The sequence below is a fragment of the Periplaneta americana genome, chromosome 8, assembly GCF_040183065.1.
Source record: "Periplaneta americana isolate PAMFEO1 chromosome 8, P.americana_PAMFEO1_priV1, whole genome shotgun sequence".
NCBI lineage: Eukaryota > Metazoa > Arthropoda > Insecta > Blattodea > Blattidae > Periplaneta > Periplaneta americana.
The window spans coordinates 139,598,944-139,623,067 of record NC_091124.1 but is presented as its reverse complement, the minus strand read 5'-3'; the positions used below and the strand labels follow the sequence as shown (position 1 = coordinate 139,623,067).

Genomic DNA, 24,124 nt, shown 5'->3' with positions numbered 1-24,124 from the left:
AAAATAATGAATTTCTGTCGTAACTTGTGTCCCATCTCTCCCCTCAGAGATGGAGTTTCTATAGTACCCTACAAGCAGAATTCAAGTTGATTATTTTTTGTAATAACTTCCCCTGGAGCATTGTGAATCAACTAATATGAAATGAGTGTGCCATTTAGAAGTGACAAAAGATAAATGCTTGTTCAGTTAAAGTGCTTTGTGGTAATATAAATGTTTTTTTCATTTGTAGCAAAAATTATCTTTTAATTAAACATATATTTGTAGGTTTCACATATGTGATAAATACACAAACCTGAACTAACAAGCAAACATTCTCATTGGGGCATATGAAAAGGTATTTTTTTCTTCCGCCATGTTAATAATGCCAAAAGAAGTGCTTATACAAATTTTGGTCACTCGAGCACAATTACGAGTGTCGTCCAGAAAGTAAGCTTCCTTGGGGCCATTTACAGAAAGAAAACACAATTTCATGGAAAGATTTATTAGAACAGATACAGCAATTGAAGCGTTGGCTGAAACAACGTTATAAGTTACATTTTGTAAAATTTACAGGAGCTGCAAAAAATGTGTACGTGTACAACGTTCTTATGAGGGTAGCAAACTTTTGAGTGGACAAATTTCACGTACTGCATTGATGGACAGTTGCAAGCCAAGGAGTATAGTAAAGTAACATGACATACAACATTATTACACGGAAACACGTCAAATGAAAATTTTGTAACTTACAACGTTGTTCCAGCCGACACTTCAATTATTGAGCTATTTTTCAACATATTCCCCACCAGAATTGAGACATTTGTCATACCGAGAGATCAACAGAGAGGTGCAGATGGCTGTCACGCATTGGCTCCAATCCCAGGTGGCAGACGAAAATTAGCTTAACAATTGCTTATTTGTTCCAATAAATCTTTCCATGAAATTGTATTTTCTTTCTGTAAACAGTCCCAGGGAAGCTCACTTTCTGGATGGCCCTCGTAATTTGTACAAGCACTTGTTTTGACATTATTAACATGGTGGAAGAAGAAAATATTAACTTTTTTATCTGCCCCCATGAGAATGTTTCCTTATAAGAAGAAGATTGCTTTAAATTGAAGTGCAAAGGAAAAAGTATTGTGACTGTATCGTGCTAAGTGATTCAAGGCAAATGAAAATGTTTTCTTGATGTTGATTATTTCAATTATATTGAATGATTGTTAAATTGTATATTTCAGTGTCAGTTTTTGACTACATTTATTATGGAGCTACATATACAAACAAGAGGCGATCTCAAGCCAGATCCAGCTTATGATCCAATTAGAGCTTTGTTCTACATGGTGACAAATGATGTTCCAGAGGATGCTGGGCTTCCAAAAGAAGAGACAGGTTAGTAATTTCCCTGATCTCACACACACACACACACGCACGCACACACGCACACGACCATTCTCATGTTATGAAATGGCAACATAAAATGAGAACAACTACCAGAGCCTCCACCATCGAAAAGGCATTTTTTGGTAACGACTGCTAGATGGAAGTACAGTTGCTCCATGCAATTCCATAAGGGTTATAACATGACTTCTTTTATAGTCATTATATGGCAGCATGGTGAAACTGATAAAAGTTGTTGTCTTCAAAGTACATTAGGCTGATGAATCTGTTATATGTGATCAGGGATAATATGTACAGAATGTTTCTTTATTTCCCTTATGAAGAAATCATATTGAACCCATATTAGAGACAGTAGGATTAATGATATGACAATGGCTCATGTGCATAAAACTATCTGTTAATCTTTCTGTAATACACGTGTAGATGTATGATAAGAATTTCATAATCTAAAACATGAAGACATAGAAGTCAGGGAAGACCTCGTAAAAGGCAGATTGAATACTACTGTTCAGTTTTTCTACTCACTTTGATGGAGAAATTGCAGGAATCAACAGGGCATTAACACAACTTATTTATCAAATTAATATGTTCAAAAACGTTGTTATATTTAGTAACTCGATTTCTGCAATTCAAGCCATAGCTTCAATCAATATTCCTACAAATTCCAAAAGTGCAGAAATTCCATTATCCATACACGTACCAACACAAGAAAAACTTGTATCTCCAATGGATTCCTGCCTATTGTGTTATTATGGACAGTGAGATTTCAGATTGTTGGCAAAGAAAGGAACTAAAATATTACAAGCACCCTTGAAAAAGATATTTATCACAGTGCCAAATTGCTCATACAAACACAATTTCAAATTAAAATTTTAAAGAAATAAAAAAAAAAACTGCATAAATATTGGTCAGTATTGCTTACTGAAAAAGAATATATTCATGATTCTCCTCGACATGATGCAGTAGTGAAGTTTCGAATGCTAACTGGTCATGCCTGTTTGGCAGCACACCTGTTTAAAATTGGAATTTTTGGTTCACCAAAATGCATCCTGTGTAACCTAGAAGACTCTTTGACGAATCAAGAACATCTACGAAAATGTCCAGCTTTGGCATTGTATTTTCTGGATTCGGACTCTAAATTATACTGGGAAGCTAGGTGAATGAAAAACTTCTGTTTGCGCAATAGATACTACTGCTACTGGGTGAGCAATCCTTTGTGCACCCACGCTTTCATGGTTTACAGCTAGACAGCGGAATCAGCTGCTAAATCAGTTATAAATTCCCTGCCTCTACCAATGCTCAAGGTCGTGTCAGGCATCAGAGTAAGTTGTACTCTTGCAAGATAAGCACATGTTCTTTAGGCGACATAAAACAGTGTGTTGTGTTCTTTAGGCGATGTAATACAGTGTATTAAGTTAATGGCTCAATTCAGGTATTCTGTTCCCCAAAGAGTATTCACGTATGATTCATATGTGCGTACATAATCATCTCGTGCTGTAAGGAGATTATTTCAAGAGAGTTTCCCTGGTGTCCAAGTTCCAAATCGAAGTTCAATTCAAAGATTGGTAAATAAATTTCGAGAAACGAGATAAGTGTAGACAACCACGTGTAGTAGCCACAGAAGAAACTCTAGATGATATTGAACATAGCTCTGGAAAATTAGTGTTTATTAGTAATAACTTCGCAACAAACTGTAGGTAGATTTACTGTGGACTTCCTGACACCCATTCACAGCGATTATCAGCTTGACTCGCCCAAGATCTGCAATCATTGGAAGCAGAGGATTGCTCACCCAGTATAATCTCAAAATTGTGTTTTACAGCCAGAATAACCCTTTAAGTGTATTCCTGAAATAATAATGGCCAATGGGTAAAGTTAGACTTGAGTCCTGAGGCTACACTTAGGCATGGGTTCGAATCCTGCTTGGGTTAGAGTTTTTCGAGATTGTCCCCAACTGTAAGACGAATGCCAGGGAAATCTATGGTGGATCCTTGGATTCTTTTCGCTAAATATCATCTAAAGATCATCAGTTCCATCAATAAGCACAAGAAGTCTGCTGTGATGCACTTGAAACAATGATGACGAGGTTGAGTAATATATTCTAATTGCTAGAATGTTCCAATATATCCTTTTTGAAGCTACGACAAATGACCTAATAATAACAAACTCACCTGTAAATGACTTGATAATTTGGAGATTCCATTTCCACTTTAGTAACTGCTTCGTTAGGTTCTACCAGTTCTCTTTTTTTGAAACTTTTTCCAAATTTCTTGAGTTTTTCTTTTTAAGCAGTTATATAGCTTGTATTTTTGTTTAGTTCTTTCAGTTCTCATTTCTCACATATTTGCTCTTCTTTTTGCGAGATGGTCAGTTTTGTGTCTTCTATATATAATTTGCAATTATGCCTTATTATCCATAGCTACTACATAGGGCCCAAGTATTCTGTGTATCTATGTATTTAAAGAATGTATTTCTCTTAATTATGAACTGTTCAGAAATTTTAAGCAACGTTTTGAAGAAAATAGATTCTCATTCTACACACAACTTTGTTTGCTGTGCCATTTGATAAATATAAATGTTCTTTTTCCAGGTATAATTATTGTGCAGGACACAGATCACATTCCTTCTCATATGGGTGTAAGCAGCAGTGCCAAGATCACATATGTCCCAGACGAATTATCACTTCTTCAGGAATTAGTGAAGTGTGTAAAGGTGTGGGATCCCGACATTTTAGGTGGTTATGAGGTATGTGATTTTAACATTAAATATACCTTTTTTTATATATTACATAAAAAGAAAGTGTAAAAATTTTGGAAAGCATTTTAGGTGGTTATGAGGTATGTTATTTTAACATTAAACATATCTTGTTTATATATTACATAAAAAGAAAGTGTAAAAATTTTGGAAAGCAAGGAAAGAACAATAAAATATCTTACATTTAAGTGATTGATTACACAGAATCAGATTGTCCAAATACCAGTCTAATATTTTGACCTTAATAATCCTTTAATGTTAAATCTCAGTCAGTATGACTTATCTATACGGATTGACTGACATTTAAGATCAAAGGATTATTAACATAAGTCGACAATAAATAGCAAGCTAATATTTTGAGTATTATATTTTATAGCCGATCACTGTTATTTGCAGCAGTCAATCATGTTTCAGCTTGGCTACATTTAAACGTGAGCATCTCATCATTGGCTGCTGATGATGTTATGCACTTCCACTGTTGCCACATTTAGTAAAATATTCAGCTGTTTTATCACATATCACTTGGCTCTTATGTGTGACATATGTCTACGGATGCAAGGAGCAGGAATGCAGCTGTAATAATTTTATTATGAGCTAGTGCCGAGGTCATGGAAGGCATGGGGTTCTACCTCCATGGCCCCTAAGTGCCTTCATGGCATGTTATGGGAATACCTTTACTTTTTTTTTTTTTTTTGCCATTGGCATAGATCTAGCCGTAAACACATTTACTGGTTGATATAGCATCATTAAGTAACAGACTAAAATAAAACAGTAAATATGAAACTGACATAATGTATTGTCTTATATTTTTTATAACTCCAGACTTTGCTATTGCCTGTTTTTCACATAGATAACTTTCATGCAGTGGTCTTCAGAAATTTAACTTTGCTGATTGTTGCTCAATAGGTTTTATGTTGAGCGTTGTTGTTGCATTTGTTTTTTCTCCCGCAAATACTATTGTAATAATGTGCAATGGTTTACTATATCATAATTAATAATTGTTGTTTAGTCAACTGTCTGAAGACAGATCTGAACCTCACAATTGATACCAACAATGCACCAATCATGAGGTAACTAAGCCAGGAGATAATGGTAGGATGGCGAGTTCCTTTTCCCTCCATTGCATACATCGCCAACTAGCTACATATTACACTAATCAGACTTTGGAATATAAATTTTATATTGCTTTCACGTGTTAAATACAGTAAAATCCCTCGTAACTGGCAATACCAAAACAACAGCACTTTCGGCTAGGGCAAAAAAAAAAAAATTTAAATCTGCCACATTGCCACAGTCTCGACCATCAGTGTTGCCACATTAGGAAGTTTGCACGAACTTTCATTTTCAGTGAATATTCGAACCTAGAATTAGTGTATTATTTGTGTTGTGTGATGTGTTTTAATAAAAAAAATTCACACAGTTTTTATGTTTATTCAGTTGAGCAAGTGATAGAGAAATAAGCTTCACATGGCTGCAGTTTCAACATTTGGCACCATGAAATACGAACTTTTTTGTATATAATGGTATTTATTCAATTATCCGGCAAAATCTCGTATCTGGAACTAGCCTGTCCCTTTGGTGCCGGATAAGAGGGATTCTACTGTACTAGGTTATGATACCTTGTTGATTAGTTTCAGCCTGCAGGCTATCTTCAGAACTGGGTTGTCTTCACGCCTCCTAATTGTGTTTCCTGTGGTGGTGTGTTTGTGTAGTGTAATATGGAGTCAAAAAGTGTGTGTTCTGAAATTGAGTTGTGTCTTGTGGATTTGATGCAGGTGTGTTTACACAAACACACCACATAACACCACGTACAGGAAATACAATCAGAAGGTGCGAAGACCACCCAGTTCTGAGGATAGCCCACAGGCTGAAACTAATCAACAAGGTACCATAACCCAATATTTAACACGTGAAAGCAATATAAACTTTATATTCCAAATTAATATATCGTAAATGGACTTTTGGGTATTGCACTGTGTCCTGAAACTTCATATTCCCAACATTGCTTCTACAAATTCATGGACTGATCCAGCATGACACATGATTATGTGACCACCCTTATCTACAGGCAGTCACAGAGTGGAATGAACAGTATCATTGGTCCATATCTGTGAGACACTGTGGTTAGTATTCACCCATGTCTCGTCCATCTTGGTATTTTACATTGGGCTTAGTACTGATAAATATATTGACAAATAGCATGAAGATTAAAAATGTTCACGTTCGTGACTGATTTCGCCTCTTCTGGGTGCTTTCCAGGGGTATGATCACATTTTTTCTCAAAATATTCCCTGACCCTTGGAACATTTCATCTGCCTATCTTTCTTTCCTCTGAGCCAATACGTTTCTTTTATGGCAAGTAAAATAATAAAAAGTATAACATTGAAATATTATATTAACTGTAATATAAAAACGAAGCAATAACTCGCACTGACAGGTTGAATTGAATTTAAATGGGGAGGGCTATGACAGCCCTAGCACTGCGACCTGGAAGATCTGGTACTAAACAATACTTTACACTGACTGAAAAGCTTATACTGCCCTGTTTGGCGGCATGCAGATACAGTATAAAATTTGCAAGACTAACACACAAACAAAGAGGAGGAGTCATGCCGGAAATAACTGCAACACAGCTATAGTTCTTGTCTCATATTTTAGGTAAATATCATATAAAAATAACTTGAATTTAACATTTCTTTTAATTTATTTTTAATGTGGGTGCTTTATCATCTTAACCCAAACATTCAACTTTTGAAATAACTTGCAGAACAGGAATACTTCTATATAGAACAGGACTGAATAACCTTAAAACCGTTTCTGTTAATAATGATGACTATAATAATGACCTCAAAATCTGTGCTTCAGTGGCTGGCCATGATAATATCTCTGAAAAATATTGGAGTGCAAGAGGTCAAATGACTATATTGTCAAACACCTGGCATTAGAAAACAACAACATAATAAGTAAAATCTCGTTTCAACAGTCCCAATTTTAAGGAATGATTTCAAGTCCCAACACAACTACAATAAAAACGGAGTAATTGACTCCCACTTTAAGAAAAATCCGTTTTTAGGAAATATACATTTAAAATAGATTTGTGAATGCACATTCCATTTTAGTGAAACTCTAAACCTTTTCTAAACATTTGTGATTGATTTCTGGACAAGGTATGGTAGCATCAATGTGGTACTAGTAGAACTATGTTGTGATCAATAGTATGCATGAATACCTCAAGTGAAAGTAAACTTATGGAAATGTTATTGTGTGTTTGCATATGGAAATTGTAAATTTAATTATAGTGGTCAAAAATATGTTATCGTAATTTTTGAAAATATCATGTTGTGCGAAAATTTATTGTTAATGTTTATTTACTGGAAATTTTAATTGGTAGGGTGGGTCAGGGTAATTTGAGTATGTAACAATTTATTGAATAGAACTGAACCTAATTTTCAAACACATACTAATTTAATATATATTATCTATTTTACAATTGCCTATCATGGAGTGTTGATCACACTAACACTGCTTGGTAAAAAAAAAAAAAACTTTGTTTACTGCTCTATGAAATGACTCATCGCTTGCAAAGTAATATTGTTGGGAAACCAGCTGAGATACAGTAACCAAATTCATGTATGTGTACATTACAGATGTTTTTAATAAATTTAGCAATATATCATTAATAATTTGTTAGTAAATTATAATTTACAAACTTGGGTAATTTGGGTATAAGTTACAACTTATTGAATAAAACTTTACATAATCTTCAAATATATGCCATATGCTAATTTAATATATATTATCTATTTCACAATTGCTTTGATCACACTGATACAAGAGGGCTATAATAGAAGAGAGGGGCCGGATTAAGTGTAACCTGTCAAGAAGCTTCTCACAGCCATGAGTGGAGTGCCACATGCACAAAAGTAGTGGGAATTTCAATCGACCTCTGCACCTCCCTGTTATATTCACATTTACATCAATGTTTGAAATGTAACCATCTCTATTACAATTTTGACTTCCCTCCCTTTTTTTTTTTTTTTTTTTTTTTTTGTAAAAAAACTTGAGCCAATACCATCAGCATTTTCAGAATATGGTACCCCAAAAAGTAGAGGTAGAAAATGGGCTGTAAAATGATTTAAACATGACCAACCAAATCTCTTGTGTTAGAATGCATCAGATTTATGTAGTAACAATATTTTATTTTTTACATAAACATATAAAGATCTTTATTGTAATTAACTGTTTGCTGTTTCCAATAACATATGATTTATAATGATACACGTGGCTAGAAAAATCTATCACTATATAAAATTAGTTTTATGTGATGACATTACTATACAGGGTGTTTAAAAAATACGGGGCATAATTTCAGGTATGTATTTCCCACATGTAGACAATCAAAATAGTTAATTACAACATGTGTCCGGAAATGCTTCATTTCCGAGTTATGGCCTTCACAACATTGAAATTCACCGGAACGTTTTTCTTTCCCCAGGTCGTTGTCATTACAGAAGATGTTCAAAATGTCCACCTCCTGCTTGAATACAGACCTCACATCGATGTCTCATTGACCTGCGAACACGATCCCAAACTCCAGGAGTATTGCATATGTCCTCAGAACATGCCACAATTCGATTCCGAAGGGATTCCAAATCAGGCACCGGAGACGAATAAACCAATGATTTTAAATGGCCCCACAAGTAGAAATCGAGAGGGTTCAGATCAGGTGAGCGTGGAGGCCAAGCAATTGGGCCACCTCTACCTATCCATCGAACAGGAAACCTTCGATCCAAGTACCAGCGAACCGTACGACTGAAGTGTGCAGGAGCGCCATCATGCAAGAAGTGAACGTGTTGACGATTGATCAGTGGAGTGTCTTCTAGAACATGAGGTATGGTGTTTTCCAGGAAGTTTGTGTATGCCTGCCCCGTGAGTCTGTTTACAAGTACATGGGGTCCAACTAATCGATCACCAATGATACCGGCCCACATGTTGAGGGAGAACCGCACTTGGTGATGAGATGGAACAGTTGCACGTGGGTTTTCATATGCCCATACATGCTGATTGTGGAAATTTGTTATGCCATCTCGTGTGAACTGTGCTTCATCTGTAAATAATACTAAGGCAGGAAAGTTCGGATTTACACCACACTGCTGCAAGAACCACTGACAGAACCTAACTCGTACAGGGTAATCTGCTGGTGACAGGGCCTGTACGTTGCAAATGATAAGGATACAATTGATACTCTTTCAACAGTCTCCAGACAGTCGTATGAGGAACATTGACTTGCAACACTACCCTTCATGTGCTGATAGAAGGAGTCAAGTTCACAGCCTCCAGAATCTCCTCCTGTACTTCTGGAGTTGAAGATCTTGGTCGTCCCCTTCCCAAGCCAGGAGAGTTAAATTTTCCATACTCGCACAGACGGTAATGGAGACATACAAATGTCTTCCGATCTGGACATTGTCGCTGTGGGTATCTCTCCTGGTACAAACGACAAGCCAGCGCAGCATTGCTGTCCGCCTTACCGTACATGAAGTGTATCTCTGCCAGCTCTTGATTTGAATACATGTCGCACAGTCTAACACCTACGCAACACTGAATGTAACATTCACCTCGGAATGAACTGTCAGAGTGCCCTCTTACTGTCTCCTTTGACGGCAACGACCTGCGGAAAGAAAAACGTTCCGGTGAATTTCAATGTTGTGAAGGCCATAACTCGGAAATAAAGCATTTCCGGACACATGTTGTAATGAACTATTTTGATTGTCTACATGTGGGAAATACATACCTGAAATTATGCCCCGTATTTTTGAAACACCCTGTATATTGTAAAAGAAAAAACACCTTTCACTATCTTCCAGTACCTATTTTGAAGAAACATTTTGTGGGGTGACTATTCCTCTTATTTCCATAGTTGGAATATTCGCATTTAATATGTGCAGCCATTTCAATGTAACAGACATCAATAGAGACAGGATTTTCATGCACTATCAAATCGTAAAATATGCATGCATCCATGCACTATAAAATCGCCAAATATGGACAATAAAGGAAAAAACACTGAAAATATGCACTATCAAAATTGAAACTGGGATCTGGGACATTATTTTTTGTGTATTTCTCTAGAAATACTTTTAATCCAGGATTTGCTAACTTTTCGAAAGGTATATTTGCTCCTTTAAAAGCATCACACAAATTCATAAAGAATGCATTTAGTGCTTTTTTCGATGGTGCAGTGATAAATGATTGTATGCACCATGTTTTGGTTAGTTGCCTCTGTTTCTTCTTTGCCATAATATGTGAAACTGAAGCGTCATGTTGGCAACTTGAAATTTTTTTGAACACTGAATCTGCAAATACAATATGAATCAATATTTTGATAATGAAAGTTTTACGTAGGCTTACATTTCACTTATTATTTTTTTCTTTTTAATGCTGTGATGATCTAGAACTAGTGATTATGAGATGAACTGACTGGTCTGCATGCCCGGCACTCTGACCAAGTACACTAAATTCACATGCAATATGTTCAAGGTGAACGAAAATAATGTTTTCTAAAATAGACCTATATTATCCTAAATATTTAATTTGTAGTAAAAATATTAATACTTACATCTTTATTGCAACAATCACAATAAATTACTTCATCTGTTCTAAGATATTCTTTTCATTTGATCCACTGTGCCACAAGATCTCTTCTCGAACATTTAATTGGGGGCATTACAACACTTCACAGATCACCACAGAACACAACTACAGTAGCTAATTCACAAAACACCTGTACATGTAGCCTACTACAGACCTTCTACTTATCTACCTTTCCAAATTAAAGATATGTTGTTGTTGTTATTGTTTTCTAATGCCAGGCGTTTGACAATAAAGTCATTTGACCTCTTGCACTCCAATATTTTTCAAAGATATTATCATGGCCAGCCACTGAAACACAGATTTTGAGGTGTTCCGAATCCATTTCTTGATTTGAGTTGCACAATGGGCAGTTAGGGGACTGATATATTCCAATTCTGTGCAGGTGTTTGGCCAAACAATCATGGCCTGTTGCCAATCTGAATGCAGCTACAGACGATTTTCGTGGTAAATCGGGAATTAACTGTGGATTTTGATGCAGAGAGTTCCATTTTTTCCCTTGAGATTGTGTTATCAAATTTTGTTTATTGAAGTCTAAATATGTAGATTTAATAAATCTTTTCACAGAGTAATACGTAGATTTAGTAACAGGTCTGTAAGTAGCAGTGCTGCCCTTCTTTGCTAAAGCATCCGCATTCTCATTTCCCAGGATTCCACAATGGGATGGTATCCATTGGAATACAATTCTTTTATTGAGTGATATTAATTGAGAGAGCATTTTAGTTATTTCTGCTGTTTGAGATGAAGATGTGTGTTTAGAGACTATTGATAGAATAGCTGCTTTGGAGTCTGACAATATAACTGCATTTTTAAATTTATTGATGTGGCATAGAAGATTCCTGAGACATTCACTTATTGCAATGATTTCACCATCAAAACTTGTTCCATATCCAAGAGATCTATAAAGTGAGAAGAGACAGCACGTAACACCTGCACCGGCACCTTGTTCTCTGGAGATCAAGGATCTGTTGGTGTATAAATGAAGCCAGTTTTGTGGAGGGTACCTAATATTAATTGTCTCTAAAGACAATTGTTTCAGTATTTCAGTGTTTACTTCTGATTTTAGTATTTCTTCTGTTAAATTTAGATTATATTCTATATTTAATAGAGTTAAAGGGTTTGGTTTAATTTGTAGGTTTTCTTTTAAATTCGGGATATTGATTTTCTGTTTTAATTCTTGAACAATGGATATGAAACTTTTTTGAGTTTTCAATCTACAAAGAGGACTGTATGAATGCCAATTGTTTCCGGTAATCTGATAAATTTTTCATATTGAATCAGTGCTTTTTCTTCTATTGTCATTTTGATGCTGTTAATATTAGTGAGGAATCTCATAGAATCTATTGGAGTTGTTTTGATTCCACCAGTAATGAGTCTGAGAGCTTGGTTTTGAACATATTCTATGTCGTTTATGAAAGGTGAAGTAATTAAAATTTCTCCGCAGTATGTCAGCACTGGCTGTATAAACATTTTGTATGTAGTGTTCAAAGTATTCCTAGAGCATCCCCATTTCTTGCCTGCTAGTCTTTTTAGAAGGGAGAATCTTTTACGAGCTTTTTCAGAAATGTATTTCAAATGGTTGCTCCATGTTAACTTACTATCGAAAATAACTCCAAGATATTTGGATTCATAAGTCCTAGGAAGGTGTTGGCCATTGTATTGGATATTGAATTCTCTTTCTTTTTTACCAAGTGAAAATATTTGGTAGTTACTTTTGCTTAATTAAAGGTATGTTAAGGGAAGCATATTAGTGCTATTATCGCCAAACTACGAAGTATGGAAGGAAGGAGAAGAGGCATTCTTATAATAATAATTTTAGCCTTAGGGTAAGACTTGTATAGAACAGGAGTTTGAGTGTGGAATTCCAGTGTGACAAGACAATGAGAGGAGTAGCTGGTAAGGTTCAAAGTCCTCAGGTAGAAACCCTGCAAACCATTAACATTTCATTTAACAAATATGCACGGAAAAAGTATACATATTTCGAATCACTAAGCCATGAAATGGATATTTACAAAATTTGAGAACTGTAGCAAGCTTATATAAAAACATGCATTTGCATGGAAATCCTGTTTCTAGACATAAACCAGAATTCTGTAACTAAAATTCAAAATGTCTTGCTTAAAATGTATTTCCAGAACTAACAACTTAAACCAAGAACACACATGTTAATTCTCCATTTTCAGGAGTCTAAATGCAGTAGCGGAATGTTGCTAAGAAACGATATTAGTGCTGTCAGTGAAGACTGCTTAGAGTTAAAAGCAGTTAACAGGAAAATTATTGAATTGAACGCTCTCTCCTATTATAACCCTCTTGCACTGATACTTCCTGGCAAAAGGCGGGGGGGGAGAAACTGCTTTTTATTTACTAGTCTAGATGAAATGACACATAACATTTAAAGTAATATTGTTGCTAAACCAGCTGTGATACAGTAACCAAATTCATGTGTGTGTACATTACACATGTTTAGAACGTGTTTTAATAAATTTAGCAATATATCATTAATAGTTTGTTAGTAAATTATAATTCACAAACATAGACATTGGCTGACATTTTTTTTATCTTGTTAGGTCTAAATACAATTTTTAAATGCCTACTTAACCTCTACAGTTATGTTCTAGGATACATACACTGATCTATGGTTGGGATAATTTGTTTTTGTAAGGACCCTGCATTATTTAAGGTAAAACTAAAAAATTACTTAATATCTCACACTTTCTATTCTGTAGATGAATTCTTGACATTTCACAGTACTGTGTAAATATTATAATACAATTAAATGGTGAGCATATTACATTGTATAAAATATTGTTATTAAGGTATTAATTCTGTACATATTTCATATTTGGATTTTATATGTATTGCATTTTATTGTTAAACGTAAGACTTGGACATGTTCTTTATTCTGTGCTGTAAAGCAAATGTAAGAATATTATGGAACGAATAAATCTATCTATCTATCTATCTATCTATCTATCTATCTATCTATCTATCTATCTATCTATCTATCTATCTATCTATCTATCTATCTATCTATCTATCTATCCATCCATCCATCCATCCATCCATCCATCCATCCATCCATCCATCCATCCATCCATCGAGTAAATTGAGTATAGTTAAACTTAGGGTTATTATTATGATAAGAAGAGGCTAACATACTTGAAAATGCACTAGAATCGTTCTTAAAGGTCACAGTGCTAACATATAAAAAACTGAATAGAAAATTTTTTCGTAGTAAAGACTGGTCCACGATAAACCGGGAATGAGAACCAGAACAAGAACGGGAAGTGGAGGACTTTTTTTATTATTCACAAAAAACTGAGAAAGAAACAGCTATCCAAATCGATATGTATGTCAATAACTGTATGTAAAGTCGATATTACGCATTCTGATGTTATTTGTGTATAAATGAGTACATGAGTACAAGCCACCCAACATAAACACAGTTTAACCAACTTCAAAATTTATGGCATGGAATATTTAAGAATTTAATTCACGTGGTAGTCTGATCATATATACATGTAGCATATATTGAAAGTGATTCTACTGAATTTCTGGATTAGTTACAAGCAATGGATGAAGAAGAAATTATGTCACGGTCTCCTTTCTACAAATTATATGACGACCAAATAGCTTTTTGATGACAACAATGAATCTGTAGGCTATGATTGGAAACGAGAATGGCAAACTTAAAAAATTTTGCTAGGTTTCACATTCCCGTTTCCAGGCTCCAGTAAGCTTCTCGTTAATTGTGAATGCTCACATTTAAATATATGTGTTTTTAACAATTTTTCCTTTCTCGTTTTTGTTGTCGTTTCCATTCCCAGTTTATTGTGAACCAACCTTAACAGACTGTTTTTTAAGTATACCCAAATTACCCCAACCCACCCTATTAAAAATATATAAATATAATGTAGTTAAATGACTTAAATGTGTTTTAATTTATACTGTAAGATCTTACTTCCTGATATTAAAGGAAGCTCTCATTTAAGCATAGTGGTTTCCTTTCTTTCTAAATTTTATGGCACAAATATTCCACCAAGGAACTACCTCTTAAGTATACATAGAGATGCTATCTGTGTTTTGAAATTGTGTGCAAAGTTAAAATGTTGAAAATAATTGATGGAAGCTTTGTTATGATCCATGATATGAAAAACATAAAAAATTAATTTGTGCTGCAAAGGGTTAATATGCTAGTGATTCGTTACAAAGGAATTTCACTGTAATAGTAATGACGATGTGGTGAAATAATGGCAGGAAAATTGGTAGTGTCCTGAAAAAATCTGCCCCAAATTCCACTTTGAACCCTTGCCTCTCATGTGAAAGCAAGTACTGGTCATTTGGCCAGTAGTGCACTGTCTTAAGTATTCTTACTGTACATTTTCGAAATTTAATAAATTGTTTTGGACCAAATTTTTAATTAAAGAATCATTATTTTCGGATTGACGAACTTTATTATAAATAAATTGACTTTGAAGTAACTGCTTGAAAAATTTCGTATAAGTCAACAGATTAAATAAATACCACACAATAACTCATTTGGTATTTTTGTTGCAGTTGGAAATGCTGTCATGGGGTTACCTGTTCCAACGGGCTTTTAGTCTTCAAATCAATCTGTATCCTATGGTATCAAGGGTGCCCACTGCAAGAACAGACAGCAAACGTGCTGAAACTGATAATCCAGTTAATAATTTCACTGAAGAAATTAAAGTGACTGGACGCATCATATTAGATATCTGGAGACTGATGAGGCATGAGGTATATTTCCAACTGTATTATTTTTATGTAACTCCAATTAACGAGCTCTGAAAAAGTTTTACTTTCCCTTACTTTTGGTTTATTCCATGCAAAAAAGTATGTTTTTGAACCATGATGTCTCAAAAGTAAAAAATATTGTAGTAGGTTATTTTGTATGTTCTAAATATGAATTTCACGGAATATTATATTTATATTCTTTATAGTTTGGCAGCAATCAGCTTTTAAAATATTCGTTTAGCAAAGAACACGGCTTCATTCAGTGAAGTTTTAGGAAAAAGTATGTTTTTGAACCATGATATCTCAAAAGTAAAAAATATTGTAGTAGGTTATTTTGTATGTTCTAAATATGAATTTCACGCAATATTATATTTATATTCTTCATAGTTTGGCAGTAATCAGCATTTAAAATATTGGTTTAGTAAAGAACACGGCTTCACTTAGTGAAATTTTCATACTATGTAAAAGAAGATGGAAAAGTGGTTTCAATGCAATTCGAAAAAGAAGAGCCTAGATTTTAAATGCTCTCAAAAAAAAAATTATATATATATATAGACACACACACATATAATTTTTTAATTAGTTACTCATCATAAAATAGTTGTTAATAATTTTTAATAATTTAGAAACCTTCTCTCCATTCATGAGCTGCCACAAGGGACAAAGAGTACTTAACCATATAAATGTTTACAAGTTCATTAAACCAAACACAAAATGCAATCATTTTTACAGACGAAAAAATATATATTTAATTCTTTAGGGCATATTGATTCCACTGTGAAAATTTAGAATGGTGACTTAAATACCATGCCAGTTTGTTAATAAAAATAACTTGCCAGAGCAAAGAAGCTCAGCAGGTAGGCTATACCATCATACAAAAACAAAGGCTTCCAGATGTATACTATCAGCTCCTGCTGCGCGATCAAGATCAGGGAGACGGAGCACATGGGTTTGTTTGAGATTACTCATCATCATCACATCTTGCAAGCACTGCAACCACCAAACACAGCACGCGATTTTCACCTGTCAGAACTTCACATGAATTTAAATTGATGCATTCGAATATAAAACTATTTATTTATTTCAGTAGGGTGTTTTTATGAGCATTCCTTAATATTATTCGAATTAATCTTCAAGGTATTAAAATGTGATTGTTCAGGTTTACAGTGGCTTCTCTTTAGTTTATATAGGGTGTCTAGCATGTTTTAAATTATGGATAACATGTAACTGCCATCCATTTTTCTGTCCTCTATACGACTAAAATATTAATGATAGGGCAGTCATCGTTAACAGTTTAATTTATTTTTATAATAACATTATTATATTAAAAACCCAAAAAAATCCATGACAACACTGGCATATTCTTAAAATTTTGTATGGAATGAACCTTCTGCTAATATTCTGTCCACAGTCTTCCCATTTGTTTTGTGTGTGAAGTTGATAGACTGTCTTTAATGATCTTCAGAATAACATTAAGGTCCTTTTCAACACTTTTTTTTTTATATTTCAGTATAGTGTTTATGAATTAAGTTAGTTATTAACGCAATCATAAAGTTACAAAATACTGTTTAAGTTAGGATTACAAACTGTGTTTCATTGCTTTCTGGTTAAAAATTAGATGTGCTTGTAAATAATAGCAGACCATTTCTTTTAAAAGAAATTCTAGAGAATTTTATGTGGGCATGCACTATATCAACAGATAACAGCTCTCTGCAATTATTTCTTACTAATATAACATTTACAGAGAAAGGAGTTTAACATGTTTGATTATTGTTGAATTTCAGGTAGCATTAATGAATTACACATTTCAAAATGTGATGTATCATATTCTACATCAACGCGTTCCACTTCATTCCTTTAAAAATTTGACAAATTGGTGGGAGCACAGAACACATCACTACAGGTCAGTGAGTAGTGTGTATACATATTTTTATAGATAAAAGTGTTTTATCGACAAACTTTTAGTGAAAACACGGGAATTTTACTTGAAGGAAGTAAAGAGATAGGTTTGGAAGTAAGTCCTGGAAAGACAAAATATAAGATTATGTCTCGTGAGCAGAACATAGTATGAAATGGAAATATAAAAATTGGAAATTTATCGTTTGAAATGGTGGAAAAATTCAGATATCCTGGAGCAACAGTAACAAATATAAATGACACTCGGGAGGAAATTAAATGCAGAATAAATATGGGAAATCCCTGTTACTGTTTGGTTGAGAAACTTTTGTTATCCAGTCTGCTCTCAAAAAAACGAAAGTTAGAATTTATAAAACAGTTATATTATCAGTTGTTCTGTATGGTTGTGAAACTTGGACTCTCACTTTGAAAGAGGAACAGAGGTTAAGGGTTTTTGAGAATAAGGTGCTTAGGAAAATATTTGTGGCTAAGAGGGATGAAGTTACAGGAGAATGGAGAAAGTACACAACGCAGAACTGCACACATTGTATTCTTCACATTGTATTAGGAACATTAAATCCAGACATTTGAGATGGGCAGGGCATGTAGCACGTATATACGAATCCAGAAATGCATATAGAGTGTTAGTTGGGAGGCCGGAGGGGGGAAAAAAAAACCTTTATGGAAGCTGAAATGTAGATGGGAGAATAATAGCTATTAAAATGGATTTGAGGGAGATGAGATATGATGGTAGGGACTGGATTAATTTTGCTCAGCATAGAGACCAATGGCGGGCTTATATGAGGGTGATAATGTAAGTAAGTAAGTAAGTAAGGATAAAACAACATAGGTCTCCACTTTTACTTCTTTCTTAAAAAAGCAATGTTGAAAATGTTGGATGGTAGAGGAGTTCTGCAGTTAGATAGATTAAGTTAATGATCCATTTTGTCAGGTATATTGTAGAAAAGTTAAGTTTGAGCCTAGATCATATATGTAAATGATCTGCCAGTTAATATCTTGTCTAGGGTTCGCTTATTCACGGATGGTTGTATGGTATACAGGGAAATAAAAAGTTATGAAGATACTACTCTTCTTCAGAATGACCTCAATAGAATAAATGATTGGGCTATAGCCAACAAAATGAAAATAAATTCTCTAAAGAGCAAAGCCATCAGCTTTACAAGGAAAATAAATAAAATAATCGCATTGTATACGTTAGGGGGTGAAACCATTCCGGAAGTTAACAAATGTAAATACCTCGGAATAACATTTAGCAGCGATCTCGGCTGGAGGGAATACGTTACAGGCACAGCGGGAAGAGCATGGAGAGCGTTACACTTTGTGATGAGGGTACTAAGAAAAGGTTCTGATAAATCCAAAGAGATTGCATACAAATCACTAGTACGTCCAGTAATGGAATATGGTGCTGCATGTTGGGATCCTTACAGACTAGAACATATTAAGACACTGGAAAAGATTAAAAAACGGGCTCTCAAGTATTGTCGGAAAAATTCACCATTAAAATGGGACACACTCACGGACAGGAGAACGCGAATTCAATTATGCGCACTGTTCAAAACATACAGAGGTGAGCCTGCCTGGAGAGAAATAAAAAATAGGTTGCAGCCGCCAAATTACTCTTCAAGGAACGACCACTCTTATAAATTGAGGGAAAGAAGACAGAGGACGGACACTGGAAAGTTTTCTTTTTTCAATCGTACTATCAGGGACTGGAATGCTTTACCTGCAGACTTATTAAAGGCTTTACCAACAACCAAAAATGTATTTAAAAATAGGCTTAAGGACTTTACTAATAGACGATAATTATACACAGTATTTAAAGGGTGTAATTGATATTTTGTTATTGAAGTGTTCTATCAGTGAAGAATTATGTTGTGTCAGTGAAGTGTGTTGAGTAAGTGAAACGTGTTCCTGTCAGTGAAGCTTTATAGTTTACAGTGGCAGTGCAAAGTATTTGAACAGTGAAATGTTTTTGAAGTGTTAGTGAAATCAGGATAGAATCAGTGAAATGTGTCGTAGTTCCAGTGCAGTGAGTGAGTTGACAGCGAAATGAGTGTAGTGTTGAAAGGTACTTGTGCAGATATGAACATGTCATACTCGTGGGTTTTAGTTCGAACATAGGTTTAAGATACAAATTAGATTTACTTTAAATGTTATTTTAACTGATCGTGCTTCATTTAATTTAGGTTGTTCCCTGTTATTATTATTATTATTATTATTATTAATTATTGTTAGTATTAATTATCAGTATTATTATTAATTGTATTTTTTATTAATTGTGTTTATTATTGTCTTTATTTGAGTGTAATTAGTTACCACTGCCACCGGGTATATACACATTGCAGTGTGAATAAATACATACATACATACATACATATATACCCAGATTGCTCGGCCTTATAGGCTTTGATGGTAACAACTTTTATCAGGTTTACTATGCTGCCATCTAGTTGTTACATAAGGAGTCACGTCATAACTCCCATTTGAATTGCATTAGCGACTGTACTGCCATCTCATGTTAGTTTGTGGCAGATGGGTGGCGACCCTGCCGGTTGTTCTCTTCAAAGTGCTATCGATTTTAACATAGGGATGAGCTATCTGTTATATATATGATCTAGGGTTTGAAGCATAGATGGCACCTTCACAATTCTTCTGTCTGTAACATGGTTTCAACCCCGAGCAGAGAGCAACTGTTTCCCAGTCCTTTCGTATAGCTTACATCTTTGATCATAACCCCTTCCTAGGCGGTGAAGAGAAACAAATATACACTTCCTCGTCTAGTTGGAAATGTATATATTTCATACCTATAAAATGGTTCAATATTCTATTGAACAGCCATTTTTCTCATTGAATCTTATCTTATTTTTTAAAGAATAAATTATTTAAAAAGTGCATTTGCAAGTTTTAGAGATATTATTCTGAGTGTAGTGTGTAGTCAGAATTTTATGTTTTTCAGAAAGTGATAAGAAACTGGTTCATCATTAATTAAATAAGAATAAATCTTCTGCTAAGAAAGCCATGAAAGTTTAAAGTTGCTAAGTTAGCTCTGTGGTAGCATGTCTGCTTGCAGACTAGCTGGTCTGGGTTCGATTCCTGGCGAGGTCAGAAATTTTTTTGTAAAATTTCTACCTCAGGACTAAGAGAGGTGGCAGTGCACAAATTCTAATCACTAGTGTTGATCTAAATGAGGGGTTGGAAAGCAATGGTGGATCATTAATGTTTAGGTGAGGGGTTTGGACTTTTTCCATTGCTGGTTGTCACAATCAAAAAATTAAAACACAACGTTTCGAACGGTGGCTCTCCCTTCGTCTTCAGGTGGAAGGAAGGAGAGAAAGGAAAAAACCTACTGTTGGGATCGTTACGTACAGCTATTCTGTATGACTGATCGATTGATTCCTGAATTCGGTGGAGATTCTAATTAAGAAAAACCCGAAGTCATTAGCAGTATGTTGGCACTAAACCAAACGGAATAAAAAAGATGGGCGTGAAGTGTCCGGATTAATAGATAAATCAAGAATAGTACAACACAGCTTTGAATCCAGACACAAAATAAAGTGGGAAAATACTTCAATCCTACAAACTGAGCGTTCTCTGACACAGAGGAAATATAAAGAAGCCACACATATGAGTTTTTCGGACAATGCTATTAGTCAACCTAGTCTAATTCTTCCGGATATTTGGTTACCCATAGTTGAACAAGACATCAGAAATATTCAATACAAGGGGAAGAATGCTGTCACCACCTCCATGTAGACCTTCTGGGGTCATCTCCACCACTAGACAACGCAACCTAGTGTTGCAGCTTAGTAATTAGTAGTAATGTCTGCTACCGCTAGGTGGCAGTAGTAGTTTTTTTTTTATCATGTCCTTGTTAGTAGTTTTTTTCCTTTTTTACCTTCTTTTATTTTCTATCGAGGTATCATAACACTTGTTCACATTTTTTTAGTTCCCTGCCCCCTCCTTTTGTGTCTTTCATCAATTTTTTAGCCACTTCACGCCCATCTTTTTTATTCAGTTTGGTTTAGTGCCAACATACTGCTAATGACTTCGGGTTTTTCTTAATTAGAATCTCCACCGAAGCCAGGAATCAATCGATCAGTCATACAGAATAGCTGTACGTAACGATCCCAACAGTAGGTTTTTTCCTTTCTCTCCTTCCTTCCACCTGAAGACGAAGGGAGAACCACCCTTCGAAACGTTGTCTTAATTTTTTGATTGTGACAACCAGCAATGGAAAAAGTCCAAACCCCTCACCTAAACATCTGATCACTAGATTGTGCACCAATATGCCTGGGTTAAATTCCAAATCTCTCGACAGTGCATTGTGAAGAGAAGGCATATGTCACTGTTGGTAGTGATTCGGATGGGGCTTTTAAGCCTGGTGGCCCTCTTGGTGCTATTTGACAGGAGTAGGCTACCTGCTGGCACCGAGTTTCCCCTTCTCCCTTCCTCATATTCACCATCATCCTCACCCATTCCCTACATTATTCTTACACATAGACTCACACATACACATGACATAACTCTCCATAGAAACACTCATGCATAGCATGGTCCGCCAAAGTGGTATGCAACTTGAAAATGGGTCACAGTCATACTTTCTGTTCGCAATATGTGAAATCTGAATCACGCAGGTGATGAAGTGGGTAAGCATTACATACGTACATACATACATATTGTGTCATTCATAGCTTGCAACAATCTCATTTTAATGTAAGACTCAAGAGGTAATTTCACATTTTCCTACATTGTACATTTACATTGGTTTTATATTATTATTACTACTACTACTGCTGCTACTACTACTACTACTACTACTACTACTACTACTACTACTACTACTACTACTACTACTACTGCTACTGCTGTACTTATTTACATCAGACATACTTAATCAATGAATATGCATCTAATTTTCTGAACGTTACATTTCAGGTGGATATGTATTGAATACTACTTGCTAAAAGTACAGGGCATTGTCAAGATATTAGAACAGTTAGACCTCATAGGCCGTACTAGTGAACTGGCTCGGCTTTTTGGTATACAGTTTTTAGAGGTCCTGTCTCGAGGTTCGCAGGTACTTATATAATTTTCTTTTCTCTCTTTTTTTTTTTTAGAACATTTAAACATATTGTATAAGATTAATTTTTTACCTTTCAGTGTCGCAATCCTAAAAGAATGGACTTTGCTTCACCCTATATATTGTATACCTCATTGTTATGTTCAGTATTCCATAATTGCATTTTCTAAGTAAGATTAAACACTTATGTAATTAGAAATTAATAATCTTTTCTTGGTTTCTTTTTAAATTTTTTTTTTTTTTTTTTTTTTTATTTATTTATTTTTTTTTTAGTTTCGTGTGGAATCAATGATGCTTCGTCTGGCCAAGCCTCTTAATTATGTACCAGTTTCTCCCAGCATACAGCAGAGAGCTAAAATGAGGGCTCCTGAGTTTTTGCCTCTCATATTGGAACCTAATTCCAGGTATTAATTATACATATTAAAAAAACACAGTTTTTTTTTTTTTAGTTTACACTGACATAGTGCTGTTAATAGGTTTTTGCTCTTATGTATAGGATATATCTAATGTCCAATATCTGGTAATTATTATTTTCGCCATAGTATTTGTTATAAAAAATTCTAAGACTGATATTACATTATCGAAGTTCTTTGACAAAGAATATGATGAAACATTTTATCAAAGATCTGTGATAAAAGGTAGGATTTTGAGTATATTACACTATATAAAATACAGTGAAATCTCGATTCATCGGTTTTTTGGGAAATAGGGAATGAAAACAATAAATATTTGAAAACTTTAATACCAGGAAACCACAAAAATTTCCGTATTTAGGCATATAATAGACGCAACAGAGTTATGAACGTATTCCACTGTTCCCTAGATGATTTAAGGGAGAATACCCACATAATTGATGCATTTAATTTTTAACAATAATCATAAATAATATAAAATCATAAAGAACGTGTCTCATAATATTTTATTCTTGTTTGTAAACTTGCGATAAAAAATCTATTCTTTGCTTAAGTAGGGTATAAAATGAACAACTGAATGGTTAGTGATTACACTGAATGCACCTTTATTAGAACATTATGTACACTATTTCTTGCAGAAAAAATCTGCAGTTAGCTTTCATTTTGTGCACATTTTACGCCTGAATTCTATAGTGAATTTCTGATAAGAACAATACTAAATTAAACAGAAAGGTGGAGTTTTATCACCTCCCACACTATCCTACCAAGTCATGTGTGTGATGAGGATGACGTCCGCACTAGAAATTAGTTTGCTATTTCTTACGAGATGTTGGTCATTACTGATAATTTAGACAGAAATGAAGTATGTGAAAATCATAAACTTAGATCCGTGATACATTCAGAATGCAGATATATGTTGCCACAAATCCATTCCCATAAAATCAGTACTATTGTTTGAATTGGGCGAGTTTCAATTAGTCCATACTGTTGCATTACATGCAGCTTGAACCTGCGTCACAAATTAGTCCTATATCATATCACATGAAAATAATGCCGAAACTTGTAGTAACCTTACAAAAATGCTTCTCCTGTATGTGTCTAAGCACATAAACATGTATTGAACATAATATATAGAAACACTTTCCACTGTGGAGATTGGCATCTGTATTGTAGCACAGCTGACTCT

General features: G+C 34.6%; 1 protein-coding gene across 3 annotated transcripts in view; it reads left to right on the top strand.

Annotated features, from left to right (window-relative positions):
- Window positions 1-24,124, top strand: part of PolZ1 (DNA polymerase zeta catalytic subunit) — a 303,982-nt gene that overhangs the window by 160,266 nt on the left and 119,592 nt on the right. For all 3 annotated transcript variants that reach the window (XR_011333618.1, XM_069833727.1, XM_069833728.1), the window contains exons 14-19: window positions 1,212-1,362; window positions 3,962-4,116; window positions 15,331-15,531; window positions 17,313-17,431; window positions 22,381-22,522; window positions 22,799-22,929. Coding sequence is in view for 2 of the 3 variants with exons in the window: in XM_069833727.1 (XP_069689828.1) it covers window positions 1,212-1,362; window positions 3,962-4,116; window positions 15,331-15,531; window positions 17,313-17,431; window positions 22,381-22,522; window positions 22,799-22,929 (899 nt within the window). In the remaining variant the exon portion in view is untranslated. The remainder of the gene's footprint in view (window positions 1-1,211; window positions 1,363-3,961; window positions 4,117-15,330; window positions 15,532-17,312; window positions 17,432-22,380; window positions 22,523-22,798; window positions 22,930-24,124) is intronic.